The sequence below is a fragment of the Ambystoma mexicanum genome, chromosome 5p (genome assembly GCF_040938575.1).
Source record: "Ambystoma mexicanum isolate Mex_15411 chromosome 5p, UKY_AmexF1_1, whole genome shotgun sequence".
NCBI classification, from domain to species: domain Eukaryota; kingdom Metazoa; phylum Chordata; class Amphibia; order Caudata; family Ambystomatidae; genus Ambystoma; species Ambystoma mexicanum.
Window position 1 is genome coordinate 652811872 of NC_090930.1, and position 21507 is coordinate 652833378.

The following is a 21507-nucleotide window of genomic DNA, read 5'->3' on the forward strand; positions in this document are numbered from 1 at the left end:
AGTATAAAACAGGACTGGGAACGGTGAAGAATCTCTAGGGACTCTAAAATAGGTAATCTGAGCGTGGGGGCAATCTTACATGGTGGGTTCTCTCTGAAAGTAATGTTTGTAAACAGTTTAAAGCAGGACTTGAGCGACCCATTGATGGTTCAAGGTAGCTGATGAAAATAACATAATCCTGGACATCACAAGCCTTTGGGGAGTCTAGAAGAATGACAGCACAAGTCTTCCTCCGCTCTCCGATGGTTAGCAATTTCTCCAGAACATCCATAAGAGCAGCCTTCATCCCAATCGGTGGTCAGAAACCTAATTGAAAGTCACTTAGGATACAGTGCAGTTCATTATGCTTCATGAGTTGGACATTTCCAATAGTTTTTAGGGCATTGGCACAGGGGAATGCAGACTTTGATTGGTAGTAAACGAGCCTCTGTGTCGTGTCACAGCATTCCGTTTTTTTAATTAGAGATGTAATGATTGAATATTTTAGACTTCAAAGGACCTCATCTTGGTTAGACCAGAAGTCAACGAGAGCTATTAGCATTGGGCCAATAAGAGGGAAGTCCTGTTGCTCTTCACGTGTAAGATCCGAGAACCGTGGGGACCTCTAAAACTACTCCAACCACAGAGTTTGAGAATAGCAGCTGAGTGCACTCTACAGTATTTTATCTAAGTGTGTATTTTGTATTTTGTTGACCTGTACCGCACTTTCGCCAAAGCACTGCACAAAATAATGCAGTACAATAAGAGAATAAACTAAATAAAGAGCAAAATAAGAAAGAGGCTAGGAAGAGAGTAGTTAGGTTTTTAAAGTAGAGGAGCTTCAACTAGATATCATAGGAGAAGAGTGGACAGAAAGAGGTAAAGAGTTCCAATACTTGGTAACCAGTATGGAAAAAGAGCAAACATTAACTACACCCATAGTGTCTTAGGAACTGTCAGAAAAAAGATACAGGGAGGTAAAGGACGAGTAGGAAGTGTGACAAATCTGTGGATGTCGTCCCTTCTTCCATAGGTGGAGACTTTGCCCATGAGGCAAGGGCGGTGCGTCCACAGTGCGTCCACAGTACAATAGTCCCCTTGGGGGTCGTGTACGGGAGAGGATAGCATGGGGACGGAAACATTTTATGATATTAGCAACGACCGATCTCAGAGAACGTGGTATTTCTCTGCTTCAAAAATCCCAAATCTCTTCCCAATGTTAAATCTTTCTTCTGTCCCTCTAGAGAGAGTTAATATTTTCTGTTGTCAAGACAGTCTACCTAATACTCTTGACTTGACTGACACATTAGGGAATACCAGATATCTTACGTATGGCTTTGCAACAGATACTGTCAAAAGGTCGATTACTGGGAGCCTGTGGATCACTCTAGAGAACCAGAGTGAATTGTCTAGCATTCCACAACATGTGTTTAGCACAATACAACACAGCTGGCCATTGCAGGGCTTTTAAAGGCAGCCCAGCTGAGATGTAAAAGGAGATCCATCCGTCAAGGAGGAAGCTGTTGAGTTGTGAATCTGGCAAACTGCAGGACGATGTGTGCCGGGCAAAGCATTGGATAGACTGTAGTCCATAGAGAGGAGACTGCCCATCACGCCTGCTGAGAACCCCTTCAGATGCCCTGAGCACTGGGTAGCTGCACTCACAGCCAATCACAGGCTGGGAGGCAAAGTGTTGTCAGCAGGGAAGCCACCCAGAGAAACAACACTATTGCCGATGGGACACGAGGCAAGCAGAAGGAATCGGTGAGATAGCCGAATTAGAAGGACCTCAGACTGAGCCCGAAGCCTCTCACCATAGCAACGCCAGGCAAAGAACATAAACCAGTTGGTCAGGTACGTGGGCGGCTTACAGAGTGCTGGACATTCGGGAGGAAATAGGAAGCCAATACAGATAGCAAGATAAGAGGGTCTGGGACCCTAAAAACAATAATGTTAAAAGGAAAAGGTGATACGCTTGGCAGGAGAGAAAACCCAGCAGAAGAGAAGCCTTGTTGCAAGTCTGAGACCCACACCCAAGGAGAAACCAAACATAAAAGAGTCTGGGGCCCTACAGATAATTAGAAATAATAGGGGCTGGAGCCCTCCACAAGAAAGAAAGACAATATATGAGATAACTGGGTCTTGGCAGGAGAGTAGACCAAGACCCCTCAAATATTGCAAGTCTGGAATTCGCACCCAAGTCAAAGGCTGGAAAGAAAGGGGGTTTCGAACCCTAGGACTGAGAAAGTTTTGTACATTTTGTAGAATCCTTTGTATTTTGTATGAGTAGAGACTGGAAAGACATTTGTCCTTTCAAGTCTATGGAAAGGAGCAACAACGTAGTATTGGAACATTATTTTTCTTGATTCATTTGGAAGCTCACCGGGCTCAGAATATTGATTAACGCTATTTTCTTTAGAGTAAAATCACCCTTGCACAATTTTGTTAGTTTATAGTGTGAGGGACAGAGAGTTTTGGGGACGTGACTGGCACAGACTTTATACTTTTGACATCCTGACTATTTTCACTAGTTCTTTTGAGTCCGGGAAATCCCTATTAGCTTTGGGGATAGAGACGCATTTTCCCAGCCTTTCTTGAGCAATAAAAGTCTTTAGCCCAAAATATACCACCCTTGTGTCCAAGCCTTACTACTGGTACCTCACAGAAGGCGGAAGGAAACAAAAGAGGAAAGATATGCGAGAGCTAAGTCATGGAGACATTTAAAGACAATGCAGAGGAAATTAAAAGTAAGCCAAGATTCAAAGTAAAACCAATAGATGTTGAGGAGAGGAGGGAGAACGAGATTGAGGTGTGAGGGGGAAGAGTGAAAAGTATATGAATGTAAGAATTAAAAAATAGAATGTAATGGAGGGAGTTCATAGGAAAGAAACCCTAGGAGTAGGGTTGCACCGAAAGTTGGCTTAAAGTGAGTATCCAGCTAAATACATTTTGGAATACTTATTCAAAGCTGAAGTCTACTTTCTATGATTATCTATCTTCTCTCTGTTTCAGAGATGGTAGCGAAACACAAAGAGTGCAATTGCTGGGGGCAGGCCTTATTGGCTGCTGCAGCCATCCCCCAGGAGTATTTTGCCCCCAGTATTTTCCTAATGTAGCATCTCCAAAGGAAATCCTTGGAGACTCTCCATGAGTAAAATTGATTCTGCACACCAGTAAAGGTCTTATTTACATAACGTCACTTTCACTGATGTGCAGAATGTATTTTCCTGATGGGGTCGCCAAGGATTTTTTTTAAGACACTGCGTGAACAGAATGCATTCAGCAACCAGCACTGTAGCGAAGGTGGCCTTTACATAACATGCCTCAAGTAGAGGCGCATTATGTATACACCACCTTCACTGATGTGCAGAATGTGTTTTGCCAGAAAGGGTCTCCGTGGATTTCCTTTAGAGATGTAACATGAGAAAAATACATTCTGCAATCAGCACACCAGTGAAGGTGGCATTTATATACCATGCCTCAAACAGTTATGCAAAAGGCACCTTCACCCTTCTGCATAATGTATTTTCATAACATGTCTCCAGCAGTATATGTAGGTTTAATATACTGCTGGAGCCAACCTTCCTCGAACAGTATATAATATACTGCTCGAGGGACATTATGGAAATGTTGCAGCATTTTCCTAATGATGCATACACATTTTCTGATTGGTTTAGTTATCAAACCCATCATAAAATGTGCATGTATGTATAAGAAAATGCTGAGCCATTTCTACAACGCGCCTCCACCAGTGATTTAAACTTAAATGTACTGCTTGAGAATGGAAATGACACATTTTCTCAGTACGTATCTGCAGTAACTGATTCCGGCAGGTATGGGGTGGGCGTAAGGGAGCAAGATGCAACTCATGTTTCAAGGGGTTGTGGATAGGCAAGGTTGACGGCCAAGTGGGTGGAACAGGTAAAAGAAGCTGGTCCTCTGTATTGTTTACCATTCATTTCACTCAGTTGGTTAATCAGTTGGAACATTTATATATGCCTTTGAGAGATCAATTGCCTCTACTTGCTGATCTTAACTCTGCTGGAACCATGCTGAAAACCACCCTGAACAGCATTGGCTTCAGCAGGGGCTTGTCGTGAGAAAAAAGTCACAAATAGAATTTGTGAAGGTATTACAAAGCCTGGATCCCAAAGCTGAAAATCCTGTATGACCCCAGTCAGATGGATGAATAGTCTGTGGTCCTGAAGTATCCCCCAGGATTGCATTACAGTAGTCCAAGTACTAGTCACGAAGGCTCCTTCTAAAACTGCATACTTGTCCAGTGACACGAAGGCCCATATCCCACGCAGACACCTAATGTTAATATAGAATCCTGTGGAAACGGCCTGGACCTTCATCAACTGCTGCATCTAAGCATTTACTTGAGATGACAAGTTTTCCAACAACCAGGGGCAGATGGGGTGTTGCGAGAGATAATTTCTTAGTCTGAGGAGAACCTCCTCCAGCTTCCAATTGTAAAGAAGAAGCGAGATTGAGTTCATGGCAGGCAGAGATGTCATTCAGGCTTTGTGAATGTACAATGAAACAGATTTCAGTTTAGCGTTGACTGCTATAGGGTGGTAAAATGACGGGGTATGTTTTAACTTCAAAAAGAGCAGTTCCGGAATGGTAAAAATGGTTGTAAAAAGTAGTGCATCTTTTAACTGTAAAATATAACAGTAGAAACTTCGACCTGTGACCATACGTAATCATTTTGATTGCACTCTGCTATGAACTCAGAACAGTGAAAAATTAGGACTGTATCATCTATTAACATAAGCTCTTCTTAAGGAATGTCATACAGAACAAAGATATAGTGCAAGATTCCCATCTCCTTCCATATTACTACTTATGATCACTTTCATATGCAGCAACTTTTTCCAAGTAAGCCTGAGGAAATGCTCCCATCCACCCTTAATACGATGTTGTGAACTGACATGTCTAATGTGAAAGGTAGCCAGAGAATCCTATTCCTTCATTAAATAGGGGCCTGCTTTTGGGAAGTAAGGCCCACCAGGAGGAGCATGCTCCTGAGCTGTGCACAGTTATGTCATTGAGTTGTCAAAGGTTTTCCTGTCTGGTGCATTACCTGTCAGAAGAGCAATGGTATATCCGAGCAGCTTGTGGAAAGCCAGATTGTTGTCTAGCTGCTTCCTCAAGGTTCGACGACAGCACTGCAAAGACAAAATACAAGAGAAAATAAACAGTGACTAGTCTGGAAAGTCCCCAATCTTCTGATCATGCAAGACCTCGGACCGCAAACCTCAGATCAAGACCGCAGACCTCAGATCAGGACCACAGACCTCAGCCTCCCACTCTTGACCATGTTGGGTCACCATCTCAACCTCATAAAGCAACTCAGCCCAACCCACCTCACACTTACCAAAATCCTTTACCCCCATTTCAGAAGGCCCCCTTTTACCACATTGAATGACAGCATACCCTAACTACCATGTTATTTTTCAATTCGTAATAAACCAGCCTCAGAAGAGTCAATGGAAAGATGTTCTGTGAGGAGCAAAGGAAAGAGGGGTGCAGAGGCAAAGAGGGGGCAGTGAGGAATTCGGGGAAGAGAAGGTGTAGAATGATGGAAAGAGGGGTGGCAAGGAGTGAGAGCAATTAGGGTGGTAGGTAGCAAGGAAAAGAGGAATGAGGAGAGAGGAAAAGAGTGGAACTTGCAGGGCGCCTTTTGCAAATGTACTGGCAGGTAGAGAGGGTGGTGTAGTCCATGGGCGGCGGGTCACATAAATCGCCATTGGAACTTTACGTAGCAGTTCAGGAGATGTACCAAAACCCATACGGCAGCAACAAGATCCAGTAGACTCCATTTAGTGATCACATGAAATATCCACCAGGACACCCTGCCTTCAAGTAAACACAGAGGCTGGTCACAGCAGGGGTTGGATATCTCAAGTTATTGCATGCGAGTTGTGAGTAGCTAATGCTAGTTGAACTTCCAGTTGACGTCTAAGATATGGTTTGTACTGTATCCACTTGTAGAATGTGGGTTTTGAAGCTTTGGAATACTTTATACTGTCATAGTAGCAATATCCGATTTAATGTTATAAGGCACCTTACATGGTTCCTCTGTAATTTTTGATTTCACCCATGAAAGTTCACGACATTTGGCAAACAGTGAAGTTTGATCACCCTAACACACAATATGGTGCACTTTGATGGACATTTTTATGTCCAAAGGGCAGGTTGTTAAAAATGTCTTTTTTGCATTGGGCTTTCCAAAGTCCCCAAAAAACAAACAGTTGGGTTTTATACCCGAAAACTATCAGTTCCGGTTTCCGGCAATATTAGGGCAGAACTCAGTTTTGGGGGTTCCTGCAGTACCATTTTATGGGACACCAAATCTTTTTATTTTTCCCCTTTGGTTTCCTAGGATCTCTGATTTAGTTTTGTGGTCAGCTGGACTTCTACTTATGAGCCCCTGCCATGGCAACCCTTTTTACTGAGTTGCCCTATGGGAGCCTATATGGCTCCAGGACAGGGGTGCATTTAAAGCACCCTGTGTCCTGTACCTTAGCTATGGTTTCTTGTTTGTTTTGGCTGCTGGCCCTAGGGTGATTGTATCATCCTACAATGGTGCTGTGGAGCAGGCTGATGGCAGCTGCAATTTAGTTTTAGCTTCATCAGGGTTCAGCAGATTTTACTGCATTCGTAGCCCCATGTACCATTATGGTAGCCATTTGGTACTAAGGTATTTTTTAAGTCCTGCTCCAGGCCATTTTGTTTTGGACTATTCCTTAGCTGGGGTAGTCCACGGGGCAGGTTGGGGCAGGTCTGAATGTCTCTTGTGCAAACATGGGCTCACTCTCAGCCCAGTCCTGCACCCTTTGTAGTAGCTTGGACTGTTTGTTTTTGACTGATCCCTTTCCCTATAGCAGCCAATACTAAAACTCCATGGGTGGACCTGAGTGATTGGCGGTTTTTAGAGCCCATCTGATTGGCTGTCTACCAAAACCTTAACGTGTCTGACATTTGTGTGATTGGAGGAATGGCTTAGGCCAGCTCATGAGTCACTGGGTACATCTAGTGGGGACCCTGAACCTTCCTCACGCCTGATTGAATTTGTTATGTTTACTTACCTGTATGCTGGAGGAGTTTGGACACAATGCTGTGCTGCTGGATTTTAGGACCAGGTTTGGCCATGCTGGCTGGGCCCTGTGCCCTGCACCTTAGCTTCAGTTTCTTGTTTTGGCTTTTGGACGTGCTACAAGGTCCTCCTCACTGATGGACTGGATGTCCCTTTCGGGGCCACTTTTCCCACATCCGTCTTGTCTTCCTGAATGAAGCGCATTGAAGTAGGAAGCCCTCATTGTCCAGAAAGTTGGTGGGACACCACTACCCTTCTCTGCGCTTCGTTGGGGCTGTCTTTGGTCACCTTGACTGCTTCCCCATTGTGGGACCCTCTTCTGCTGGCTGTCTGCTCCTTCGTGCCCTCTGATCCCATCCGGATCTGATTGGTCGGGGTCCTAGGCCTACATGCTCTCATTCCTTTCACTCCTGGCTGATGGATAGACTGTTACTCTATTGGGTCGTCTGGTTCATTCTTGGTCCGGGGTACGAGTTGCCGGGTGACAGGATGCTGTAGCTCACCCTGGCAAAGAAGATTTGAACTTACCAGGTTGTTTCACCGTTCATAAGGCATGATTTCCAGTACCGTGCATGCCTACCTCTGAGTCCTGGGATGACGTTTTTTTCCCAGATTTATGCTAAGCCGTCACCTGGGTCAAGGTAGTGGGTTTCTGCAACTCGCCTTCTACCGTGGTTCGTCATTCAGTTACATTGGCTTCAATCCTGCTTTGCTTCCTTTCTTCCTGCCGGGGTGTTGCTAGGTCTGGAAGAGATCTGGGGTTATGTAAATGTAGGGGCTATTGGGACTCGGGGCCAGCTAGCCATTTGGTTGTAGCACCTGAGCTTCTATCCAGGGCTACAACCAAAAGACCGGGGGCTATAGCCCCCTTAGCCTCCACCCTCTCCCCCCCCCTAGCAACGCCTCTGCTTCCTGGGGCTCTTATTCACGCACCTGGAAGTGGAACTCATCTGTGGGGCAGAACACTTGATTTTTCCACATAACTGCGGCTTTTCCTGTTGGATTTATCCCGTTTAATCCTATGGAGAACGTTCACCAACTCTCAGAACTCCTAGAAGGTAATTTTCGGAAGATGTAAACCCGTACTCTGACATTTTCTTGCTCCCTGCCCCCCTTCTTGGATCTCTGGAGAGACAGGAACTTTAACCTATACCACTAATTTATTTTACATTTTAAATAGATGCATTCCACTCCTGCTTGCTAAAATGTTCGAAGTTACTCTGTGTACCTGCTGGGTATTACTGTTTCTGATTTAGAGGAGTATAATGACACCTTATGTTTCTGGAATTGTGAAACTAATGCAGTCCCTACTTTCTGTGGCCTTCTATCTTAGTGTTAACCCCTTTTTCTACTAATTGCATGTAGTATTGGGTGTTCATGTGTGTCACTGCTTCTGCTGTGTGCTAGAGGTGAGCAGAATTGCTGTGACTATTCAGGTGTGGCATTTTGGGCCCTGAATACGATTCTGTAAATGTGTTTTACGGTGGTCTAGGGTTCCTTTTTTCATCCCACCCCATAGCCGGATATGTTGTGTGCCTATCAGCAGGTTGTGGGCCTACATTTAGCTCTAGAGTGGGAGGAGTCTGTCTGTGGCATTTTACTGCTTTCATGCATACCCTGTATTTTACTATGCGTTGTGTTTACCATGAGTGATGGTATAATAAAGTGTAGATTTTCCAGTATCCCAGTGTGGTGTATCTTCTAGGGGTATCTATTATGAATAACTGCACTTCACTGTCAGCCTTAGACTGACTGCTCTGCCATAGCTGCCACTTTAGAGAGTTAAGCCTTTCTTTTGATTGTACCCCTTTTCCTGCTGCTGGCATCAATGGATTGCATGGCTGATCCAGCAGGCAAACACCTAGCGCTGCACGGGAACTGGTGCACTGCTCACACACATTTTGAAAAATTGGATTTCCCAAATCCCCGAAACATAGAAAAATTAATCTATATTGGGGGTACAGATAGGACGCCAGAATACACAGAAACACACACTTGCACCTGTAGCACGATACTGACCACTGTGCACTACTTTTCAGCACTTGCTCTGAAGGTTAGGTGGCTTTCCATAGTGTGAGGGGCCTTGTTTGCACTGAGTGTTAGTAGTAACTTTAAAATTGGCATTTCTTAAGCGCGCAGACGTCACTTTTTATGGTATCAGGTCATTTTTTCGAAAACTTATTTTCGAAACACCATTTTGTCGAAAACATTTTGCTGACATTTTTTTTTCGAATGTATTCTTTTTTTATTTCATATTTTTTTTTGCTGGTTTCGTAAGTAAAAAAAAGTGTTTTAAAAAAGGTTTTTTTTCCAAAAATAAAATAAAAAAATAAACATTCGAGAAAAAAAAAATTTCGGCAAAATTGTGTCTCGAAAATGGTATTCGAAAATATGCCATTTGAAAAAATCACTATAAACCACTTTTTATAGGTACTTTCATTAGCATTTTTTCAAATGATATATTTGACCCAGAAAAGGAGGCTAACGGGTAGAGTTCCTAAAACCATCAGCAAGGGTGGCCAAGCTAAACACCTACAGAGAAGCAATAAAAGGCCGCGATATTGCTTGTCACCACTATTAGATGACCCAGCAATAGGAGATCGACCCACTCTGTGGTCCATTGGCCTGACAGTAATTATTACAATGAGACAAGGGAGTGAGGTATGAGAAGATAAAGTCCAGTCACACAGCTTCACTCAATAGTTTACACTTGCACAATCTGAATGACAGCACCAAAAGGCAAATGGCAGTTGTGGCTTTTGGCCTGTTGTGATGGGGAGCACCAATTTCTGCACAGAATGCATGTGGAAATGCTGGGTACATGGCGAAAAAACTGAGGAACATGTATGCATCCCGAATGCAATCCTACCCTCTTCACACACACCCATAGCGCATATTTTTGGCTAAACTATGTTAGCCAAAACATAAGGTGCCAATCAAATTAAAAATTCATATGATTCAGCAACATTCTTGATTGCGAAAAAGAGGATCAGAATATATTCAGAAGGGTGTTGAGACATTAACTATATATTAAAAGGTCTATAGCAAGTAACCGTAACGCCTACATTAATACTAATTTAGATAGCAATCCATAAACCTGTCTGTAGTCTGGTGCTTGAATAATAGATGTTACAATCCTGCTGAATGCTATCTCCTTTATAAACCTCATAAGGCTAACATGTTGTCTAACTCCCTCTTGGGACTCAAACCTCTGAGGTATAGATCTCTGGGTGGGTGTGCAGCACACTGAGCTATTACAGTCGCTAAGACTAATGTAGATTGTTCAATATTCATTTTGCATGCATTCAGACAGACTGACTAAAAGGCGCCTCAGGATAGGATCCACATGATAGCTTTATTGAACAGCTAATGGTCTTCGTCTGTTCATTATTAGGAAATACTGTTCCAAGATGGCCGCCACAGAGATGGAAGGCGGGGCTCCTTTTGGAGCCCCACTTCCATTTCCATGGCAGCTGGTAAAGGGAGACGTAGAGAAGCTGCTTGCTGCTGCAATGATCAGGTAAGTAGGTCTGGGGAGGGCGGTTGGGGATATTAAAAAAACAGAAGGGAAGGGAGGGTGGGGAGAAGATGGCTGTGCAGGGCGAGGTAAGCAGCCTGCGATCCACAGGAACTGATTGGCTGCTCCCCCTGCCGCGGGTGCTAATAAACATGTAAAACTATTCTCTAACTGCACCCATATTACAATTCAACTAATATTAGAGGAAACCTGCAAAGTAAAACATATGTACATTGCATGATTTTAAAACAAATCACTTACCGAACAGGTGCCCCTCACAAAAGAGAGCAAATTCCGGCAAACAGGTAACAGGATTAACAAGCAGTTAAAATTCAGGCAGGCAGCTGATCCACGTGCCCAGGCTAGCGCAGGCTGTAGAAAAAAGAAAGTACAAATCGAATTGAAAATTGAATAGCTTGCAATTCAGTGAACTCAGATGACAAAACAAAGGTAATGCCAAGTCCTACTGAGGAACGACGGACTATATTACAAATCATGGCCTACCACCACATAAACGATATAATATGTTCAAGAGTCAGAGACATGGAGCACTGTATCAAACAAAGGAGAGGCAGGGCATAATCCCAGCTGAGGCCGTTATGCAGGGAAGGTGGACTGCAAAAAGGAGTCCTGATCAGGGGAGAAATTCCACTGGGGAAGGTTCTCCTCGGAAATGAGATAGACAACTGAACCTGCTCTCCCCTACGTGGCACGGTACCACAGGGTATGGTATCCTCCAAAGAGGGGGCGATGGACCTGCAGCCAAAGGGGATCTATCTAGGAGAAAAGTCAAGGAACGGGAGCTAGACCTGCAGCCACAGGAGATGTAGGAGAGAAGTCATGGAATGGGAGCTAGACCTGCAGCCACAGGAGATCTAGGAGAGAAGTCAAGGAATGGGAGCTAGACCTGCAGCCACAGGAGATCTAGGAGAGAGGTCAAGGAACAGGAGCTAGACCTGCAGCTCAGGAGATCTAGGAGAGACGTCACATACAATAATAGCGATTTCAATAGGGCAAATGAGTTTCTCAAAGGAAATTGATTAACATACATTAAAGCTCTTATATGCACGGTTATGGTTTTGAGAGATGTGCAACCAATCCCACCTCTCTGCCTTGCACACTGAGTTTCTTGCTCACAGGGGCTGGGCTTCTGGGAGCAGGACCCAGATTTTACAGCGATCGCTCTTACTTACCCCAAGGATCACCCTGGTGTAGGAGTAGGATTCCCCTTTATCATACACCAAATAATAATAAGTGAACAGAAAAATGTTCAGCGCCAGCCACGCGGCCTGGAGGGAGACAAAACAAGAGAACAGCATAAGGAAAACGATAAACCTAAACACCCTATAAGTAGTTATTTTATTTTTTAATTCAGTCATACAATTGTCTCAAATTTGACTGCTTTTTTATAGAAGCAGTACAAAAACACTAATTTTTAAAAACACGGCAGGAAAACCTACAACTCCATGACAATATTGCTACTCATTAACTGCCCCCACCCCATTCCTTCTTTGTTACCCAAACAGGTGCCTGCTATTCAGCCTCTTTGCCTCCCACCTGTGTACCCGTAGTGCTTACGTTCCACCCGTGGCCCGCCTCCGACTCTCCCCCCCATTGGTCCATGTCTCCTTCGCTTCTAACCCCCAACCCACCTCTGAGTCAGTCCATGCCCTGGTCTTCAGTTCCCCGGCCCAGCATGACTCTGAGCCCTTACCCCTATGCCCCCGACTCCAGCACACGATTATGCTGTCTAGACAGACTACAGGGGAAGGGTGAGATAGATTTGCCCACCTAGTGCAAAAGCCACACAAAGTCCAGGATTGGTGGGGCATGGGAGGAAATCTAAGAACCGGGCGAAAAGGAAGTTGGTTTTTACGGGCAACAAGTATCTCCATATTTGTGACATGGGTAATTTGAGAACAATCTGAAAAATAGTTAATTGAAGTGGGAAGAAAAATATACCATTACAATGGTATGATGCACTCTCCTAAATAGAGAGTGGCGAGAGCATGCTGACATCTGGCATCTTGGCAGTGCTTCTTCTTCTACTTGCTGATAGATTTTTATCCATCAGCAGTGATTTTGGATACCGAGGCTTGAGCCTCATTACTCTATCTTCTCGGGTTGAGTGTATGGTCATGGGTTAGGATTCTTCTTGGTCTGTGTGCACTTGTCACAATAGGGCTGGTTTCACAGGGTCTTTGCAGTGATGGACCACGGGTAGCAGTCAAAGGGCTTTGCAGTGGTGGCAGTGAGTCTTCTGATCAGAGGGTTTGGGTTCTGATCCAGTCCTTGGCAGAAGTTCTTACTCAGCTTCACTAGATGTTCGTCCAACATCTCCATGTCCAGGGATTCGAGCTCCAGACAATATCTGCAGGGCCTTGTTCTGGACTATCGGAAGACTCTTCTGGTGTCGCTCATGGCAGGTCATCCATTCTGGGGAGGCATACGTCAGGGTAGGTCTGCAGCAGGACAGCTCAGCTCTGGCACGAGGAAACTCGACCGCATCACTTCAGTCACGAGGAAACGACAGTGGCTTCTGCACCAAGCACAGGTCCACTACAAGATAGATGCCCCGCCTTCCAAGGAGTCCAATCCAACACCACCTCCTACCTATCATGCGGCCTAAGCACCACCTGAAGAAGTCAAGACACCACCAGGCTGGAAGCCCAGCGCTGCATGAGGGGGACAGCACAGGAAACAGACCGTCTCCTGCTATGCACCCGGAAGATGCAACAGCACCCCACCCAACATCAAGCAGGCACACCCATCATACACTTTTGAAAAGAAGTGAACGCCTTCAGGACATCATGGGCCCCTGACCAGCCACTGATGACAAGCCTAGAAATGGCTATGGGACCAGTGCCACAAGGGGGATCCAATTCCTTCACTCCAGCAGGCCATGAGCAATCAGGAAGTGATCAAATACAGACCACTTCCTGTTTGCGGCTTGGTATCAGACAAAGACCAGTGCTTCTTTGCAACCACCTGTATGATTTCAAAGGGCATCTCATGTGGAGAAGTGACTGCAATCGTTAGAACGGTGCAATCATTAATGATATTAACTCCTTTTGGCAATAACTACTGTGAATCACACATTTACCGAGGGGGTGGCAGTGCTCTACTTCCCTTTGTGCCAGCACGAATCATGGCATTTTGCTCAAAGATTGGATTGCAAAAGCTTAATGGATCCAGACCATATTGTGATCCATAATTTCTGTGACATACACGTAGTGAAATGAAATGAATAAATGATCAATAAAAGACGGGGTTGAGAAGAGAAAGTTGCACAATATGTTCTTTCGAATTCACGCATTGCCTTACTAGAAAACGCGCAAGTGTAATTGCCAAAGTGATTAAATCATAACGGGCACCAGTGCAGCTTAAATGCTGAAGGTGATGCAGAGTTTGCATTTTTTTTATCAGATTTATTACCACATTTCTTACCAGTGTTTCTGGTTGCGCCTTAGCTGCTGTTTTACAGGGGGTGCAAATCAGCCCATTGCAATCAAAACGACGCGAATGCCATCCTGTAGCATTGGCACTCAAAAGTGGCACGCGGGGAGGTAGGAGCGGGATGATAAACGACAGCCAAGTTTAGAGTGCACGTTTTGGTAAAAAGGAGACCTACCCGTGGACTCACAGAAGGTGGGTGTATGCCAAACAATGGTGCAGAACGGGACACGCGTTGCTAGGGTGACAAGATGTCATCCCGCCCCCACATGCATACACCTATGGCTACTGAAACCGTGCTTGTGTCCCCGACACGGGTTCTGACCCCAGAGGCCTGTGCCTTCTTTGCTGTGTGGCTCTACCACTGATTACACGGCTGCTGATTGGCATGACTAGCTTATTGCTGTCCTAGATACTGTGCCCAGCACCTGCTGCCACTGGTGCCCCGTATCACTCATGCCCATCCATCACTTAGTGCACACTACAGCTAATACATCCTTAGGTGATCTGCAGGTCGTCAGCCATGCACAAGAGTCACCAGAGGGGGTATACTCTGGTTCGCGGACAAGGGTGCCCAGAAGTACCCAAGGCTGACTATGCATCAGGTGCAAAGTGGTGGCAACAGGAGGGGCAGTGGTGGCAAGCAGTCAGGAGGTCACAGAAGGGATCCATGTAATGACAACATACGTCAACGCCTGCCAGCTGTTGAAGCTCAACTACAGACCCATGACCAGATGAGGATGGTGGACTGAGTGCATGGAGCCATCAAAGGCACTGGATGCTCGCATATGCAGGGCAATTCTCACAATACATGTGCACGTGGAGAAATGTCAAGTAATGAATTGCAGTGCATATTATTTTCATATTGGGAGGTCCTCCTGAAAACATGAATAGCATTGCCAATCCACTGGCTCAATGAGACCAGACCAAGTGTTTTGTGATGTTTGAACAGCAGCAACATGTGCATTTGCATACATTGAAGCGCATTGCAGACAAGGTTGCAAAAACTACTGTAAATGAAACATAACACATAATAAACATGTCATTGGTAGGCGTGCGTTCCGATTGTTTTTATAATTCTCTGCCTTTGTTTTTTGTTTAATTTTATGTCTCTGTGCCTCAAGGACAACAAGTTTTCCAGTTTTGGATATGCGGTTTTGCACATTTTAAAAGCCCCTGTAGCGGAGCAGGGAGACGCCATCCTCCCAGTCCCCACCCCCTTGCCACTGTCATATTGAAACAGCTGGAGAAAAGCTATAGATGGGACCCCTTGCATTGTTCCGACACCGTATTGAGTGTATGAGAGACATTATGCACTCAAGACACCCATACAGAATACCCTCTCACTGAAAGTGTGGAAGAAAGGTACATGGAAGTTCTGATCTGACAGGTGGAGTACACAATGCATCTCAGAAGGGTGAGAGCCAAAACCATCCTCCTGCCATGGTCAGCCTAATTAACTATGATGGATCCGCCCTGTCCTTTTCTTTACCCTCTGCATATGGTGGCAACAATTAACATCATTAACATACTAATAGAGTATACCTCCAACATGGCCACTTGGGGCCTGGCTGCAGAGGCTAAAACAAAGGAGACAGGAAACCCCCAAAACCTATGATATGCACTGTGTCAACCTGAAGCCAGCTCCCACATCCCAGGATCAAGAGCAGTGACCTGTAATGTCTGGGACTTTGTGTTTACAGTTGGCAGCCCCCACAGGGGGACCCCATTCAGAAGATAGGAGTATGAGATTTGATGGAGACCAAAAGTCTGGTCCTGCTGCAGCTTTAGGGGAGACCTGCCACTTTAATCAGGAACCACAGAGAGCTCAATTAACCAGAGAGACCCTTTGATCCTCGACAGACAGGAAGATGGGTAGGACTTAGTATTACATGTTTTCACCCTTTTACCTTTTCTGTTGCAAAGCACTCTGGTTATGACTTCATGCATACAGGAGATTGTTGGTGGGGACCCAGGATTGGTTCATTAAGGTAGTCTTACCATTTGGCTTTAAAAGGGGGCTGAGCCCCTCTTTTGAGCAGAACATCTGAAGGTTTTGCAAGGAGTAACAAGAGGAACTCAGCATTGGACCCTGTTTGAAGGTACAGTCTGCCTTACAGCTTCTGCCACTGCAAGAAGAACAGGATTTCCAAATAGGGAAGCACTATCCCTCCCTTAAACATCTCCCAGGGAACAGAGGGAGATACTGAATCCAGAAGACCCGCCAGCAGCTCCCGAACCGATAACCATCCAGCAGACTGTGTGCCCTGCTAGGCTCTGCAAGCAGGCTTCCTAAGTGAGAAGTGCCAGAGAGTCTCTGAATCAAACCAAGGACAATACCATTGCATGCAACACTCTCCTCAGTTTTGGGCCATCTGCCTTAAAGGACGACACAGGCCCCCGCGAAGAAACTAGGAGGAGTGCATCGACAAGCATCAACCAGCGTCTGCCTTAAAAGACATTTTCGAGCCAGTCGAGCCCCTTGAGCTGCAACCGACGGCACTGCCGACTGTTGTCACCCAACAGTCTCTAACATCATCTGAGATGCCTCGACCAGTGCTTCAGACCTGACAACCAGTAGTGAGACAACGAATCCTGACCCCAAGCTGCCGTGTAGACCAGCCTGCAGCCGTCCATCCAGCATCGCTCGCCAAACTGCCTGCCGTCTGATACCTGCAGCTGTTTCTCGTCTTGAACTTTGTCGCAGGAGCTGCAAAGCGCCTCGAAGTTAATTTGTCACACCCACACCCGGACTGACTCCCACTTCACACACCTTGTAAAACTACAGAAATACTATAGCGATCACCTCAGCTTTTGGGGGAGTACAGGGCATGTAATGGCCCACCAGCCCCAGTTTAAGGTAGACTCGAGGAAAGCAAAAGCCTCGACACGGGCTCTTGCAGGGCAAACCCCTGTACAAACACGTGGAGGATTGCTATTCCCACCACAGGCCACCCTTCGGCTTACAAATACCTCTTGATTGTTTTCTATGGGAAATGTGCTCTGGACCGCGCTAATTGAGTATTCTGCTGCGTACCCAATTTCCTGTTAAAACAAGTTGACGACCACCATGGAAACCTTTTCTATTTCCATGGAGGGAAAGGGGTGCGGTGGGAGCCCTGACCGGTACATGGTAAAGGTAAGGTAGGGAGGGTGCTGGGGGTGAGGTTGCAAGTGGCAGAACTGGCAGTAGGAGAATCGTGTTCGTGGAACAAGGGGGTTTGTGAAAAAAGACAATTGGTGACCAGGCGGGGGTAGGGGTTGTATGCTGGAGCCAGGAGAGAATGCAGGAGGTCATTGTGGTTTCATGTCTGTGTTCCCGGCATCCTGATTACAGATACAGTTTTTCATGTTCCCTTCTTTTTTTGTGGTATGGTGGAGGTGTTAATTTAAAATCGGTTTGCTGAAATTGGTGAAACTTCATGCTCATCCTTTTATGTTACTCGTTGCTATTGATATCTTTATTAACATACCTTACTCCAGTAGCTGCCACCTTCTCGGGCTTTCGATTTATCTAGAGAAATTCACCATGATCACTTACATATGCCTTACATAACTAGAAAATACCTGCAAAAGCTTTTTTGTACTGCTTCAAACAATTCGGCAAAACCTGTATCTGCATCAATAGACCGTGAAATATAATAGTTTCTTTTACGAGATAGGAAGATTCTATTGCAGTAGATTTGGTCAAATGCAAAACCATCGCATTCTATTTACCGAATTTGGCCAAAATTATATGTAGGGGGTAGGTCAGGGTAATAATTAAGGTGGGCATAGAAGGGGGATAGGGATGTGTTAGGTAGAATTTTCATTTCTGTGCCAATTCCCTTTAACCTTAGAGAGCCCCAGCTCTTTTGCTAGATTCAAGTTTTTTTTTATTGTTACTCCTGTGTGAGTGGGACCCTTTTCTCCCTCACTCATGTGTTTTCCTGACTATGATTTTCTATGTTCCTTACTGTTTTAGGGAGTCTGGTAAACTCCATAGGCATCTTCTTTGGCATTGTGACACACAGCACCTTTTGTGCCGTGCCACTGAGGAATCCCTTGGACTTCTCTTAAGGTTTAACACCTTTTCTTGGGTGAACTACTGTTCCCAAAAATAGTAAGATGACAGTCTTACTTACCTTTATTTTATGGGTCCAGCACACACCACCCTATGTGGAGTGCTGGGGGTTACATAATAACTCCTTTAACCCATTCCTCATGTAATATTTTGTTACACTAACTCACTTGAATGGCTGGTGACAGTGGTTTCGTTTTTTTACTACGTGGTGACATGCATCTGCAGGCTGATACCTCAGTTGCAGTACAGCAGCCAAGGATGACCATTTTCACAAAATGGCCCTGTCTTCTTTTTTCGTCATTTCATGTCAGTTAGTTTCTTCTGGGCTTTTACTCTGTTGTTTGAATCAGGTTTGAGTCCTTTGTGCGTTTTGCCTTTGGCGGGCTTCAGCCCTGAAGCCCGCCCAGGCTCCAGTGTGTCTGAAAAGGCAGGAAGTGAGGGAGGGTCCCAAAACTTCCCTGTCCTTTGTCTCTAGGTGTGCCTGAGTGAAACCAGCTTCTATTGGCCAGCTGGCTGTCCTGTAGGACAGCGACCCTGCTGTGTGATTGACAGCCTAGGGCTGTGAATGAATGGGAAGTTGCATAAAAAGCAAGGTTTTTGGGAGTCGACCACTGGAGGACAACATATGAAGCAGAAACCAAGAGAAGATGCCATGAGCACCCTCCTGGACCGCAAAGTGCCCGGTGAATCCCTGCAGCTGTGCTGACCCCATTTTCGAATCCACAGGGTAGACTCATACGGGACGACGTCCTCCATTAGGCTAGTGGGATCAACTAGCCTCAAGACAAACTCTATTTTGGCACAATCCCTGACTTGCTGCGTCTTTCTGAGTCTGCAGAATCCCAATAACCCAGGGTACCATCTGTGAGTGCATTGTCTTCCAAAGTGCGAATTCGGCCAAAACATTGTGGGCATCTAGGGGACCCTACAGAAGCAGGAAATCTGCATCCAGAGTCCCCTCACCAGAGTCCAGAACCGAGGGATCAAGGAACTTCTAACCAGAGCTTTTCTCTCTTATTTGGCGTTGAGAAAAAGGCGCCAAAACCACAAAGTGCTGCTGAATTGACAGAAATCCATTGCTGCCGAGTCCCTCTCTTGAGTGCTGCTGCAGGAGACTGCCATACGTCCTCCCTTTCGTCGCCATGACCAAGCACCAGGAACAGTGGTATGCTGCATTGGATCCAGAAGGCATCCAGCTGGAACAACTTCTTCAGTTCAAAGGTACTGTGGGCCTTGTGGTTTAAAATCCTTTTGCCATTTGGGGTGCTTACTACCATTGGGAGTGCTATTTAACCCCCACTCTGAGTTGACTTCAACTCACTTTCACTGGCCTTTCAGCTTGTGCTTTCTAAAGATGAGTCCTCTTGAGTTGATGTGATTTCTTTTTTAACACTGACTATCTAAGAATATCTTTTTAAGAAGAAGAGCATCAGAACGTTGACTTTGACCATTGACTTTGGCTGTCCTGGCTCCCTAAAGGCCCCCTTCTGAACCTATTGGTGTTGGCAGTGCGTGTTCCCTTACAGGTTTTACATGTTTTAACACTTACTTTAACGCTGGGATAAAAAACTGCCTACATCCCTTTGGGAGAATATAACTGTTTTTTATAAAATATCAGTCTGTTCTGATCTAACCCTAACCCTAACCTCTCCCTCCTTAATAACTCAATACTGCAAAGGTGATACAAAATAAGTGTTATACTGACCTCAAATTACGTCACCTCTGGGGGCTGGAAAGTGTATAACATATGAATGAATTACTCCCCTGCATTATTGTTCACTTTTTTAATTGAATTCTCACTTGTGATTAATGTTCCTGCTAGTTAATGCTTTTTAAAGAAAGTTTTAAATATCTTGTGTGTATAAATAAATAATGCATTATATAACTTTAAGTGTGTAAGTGTTTACTTGGATAATTGTGTTTACTGATTTCATTGTACAGCTCTACAGCTCACATTACGCCTCTTAAGATAAGCCTGGCTGCTCAGTCACAATACTAATTTGTGTAATACAGGTCTATATATTAAAAGGTGGGTTACCTAATACCAAGAGATGGCTTGTGTAGTCCTACACCAGTTGGGGTGCACTAATTCTTACCTAACAGGTGGTCTTCCCCCACACATTTTGACAGCCAAATGGATTAAAAGAAAACAAAAATGTGATGGTTTTGCATTCAACCAAAACTCTACGATCAAATCACATAGAATCGCCAACAACTTTCCCCATGTCCCATCAATGGATATGCTCAATAATATAGAAAAATAAACAGCCCGTCCCGAATGATGATAGAGTAGCACCCAGAGCAGTGAATCCATAATCCTTATCCAGTGTGCCAATTCAGCTTTTTCATCATGCAACTTCAGAGCAGGATTATTCCATAGCGATGCTTCCTCATGAAGCAGATAATTTTCTCCCATTTCTATCATTGCCCTCTTATACTTTACAAGATTATGGGCTACCACTGGTAAGACCAATCTATTGCCATTAGATTGGTTCATCGACAAGATTGCACCCGCCAAGTCGCAGCCACTGAGCTGGGTTCCAAAGGAAGCGACCCATTGCCACCCTCCCTAGGTTCAGCAAGCCTGTCTTTAGGAAAACGGCTTATGATAGCGCTTCACTGAGCAGCATCAAACCCTCCTTCATCCACTCTTCTAAGAAGGTATTCCACCTTTGGATTTCCCATCCCACAAGAGTTTTCAAATTCCCTAGAACTCCAAAGGCCTGGTTGCATTCTCTGCATTTACCTAGGGTGGCCAACCACAGGCAAGATCCAAACTGGACCCACAATACACTATTTTTTGCATTGAAAACCATGCTATTGAAACTGTGGATAAGGTTAGGATGCTGGGAGTGATTTTTGAGTCCTCATTGAATATTAACACCAACACTGAGAGCGTTGCAAATAAGGCACAGTATGTACTACGATTTCCGAGGCAAATTCTGCTACCTTGGTACATGCCCTTGTAATGCTCAGGATAAATTACTGCAATACCCTAATGCTGAGGGCCAGTAAAAACAGCCTTAGACGACTCCAGGTCTTGCAAAACGACACTGTGCGTATTGTTAAGAGCATACCCAGACATGAACCAATATCCTCTCACAGGAGGAGCCTTCATTGGATCCCCCTAGAAGCTTGCAACCACTTCAAAGCGCTGACAATAGTGTATAAACGTCTCTATGGTCAAGCCCCAAGTTACCTTAACGAATATGTGAAAATCCACAATCCAGTCAGACTCACTAGATCAAGTGATGGGGTTCGTCATTCAGCTCCGAGGAGCAAGCGCGTCAGAGGGATGGGCACCTCTTTCATCTCCCAGGCTGCCACTTTGTGGAACAAACTCCCCAAATGACTGCATGCTGAAACAAATCTTCTGAAGTTTAGGAAGGG

The 21507-nt window shown here is 45.1% G+C and overlaps 1 protein-coding gene across 1 annotated transcript in view; it reads right to left on the reverse strand.

The window, feature by feature from the left end:
• The window catches only part of NOX1 (NADPH oxidase 1), a 94387-nt gene that overhangs the window by 66588 nt on the left and 6292 nt on the right, over nt 1-21507 (reverse strand). Inside the window, exons 2-4 of the mRNA XM_069613005.1 lie at nt 11795-11890; nt 10863-10973; nt 5069-5153 (exon numbers count right to left, since the gene is read on the reverse strand). Coding sequence (XP_069469106.1) covers nt 5069-5153; nt 10863-10973; nt 11795-11890 — 292 coding nt within the window. The remainder of the gene's footprint in view (nt 1-5068; nt 5154-10862; nt 10974-11794; nt 11891-21507) is intronic.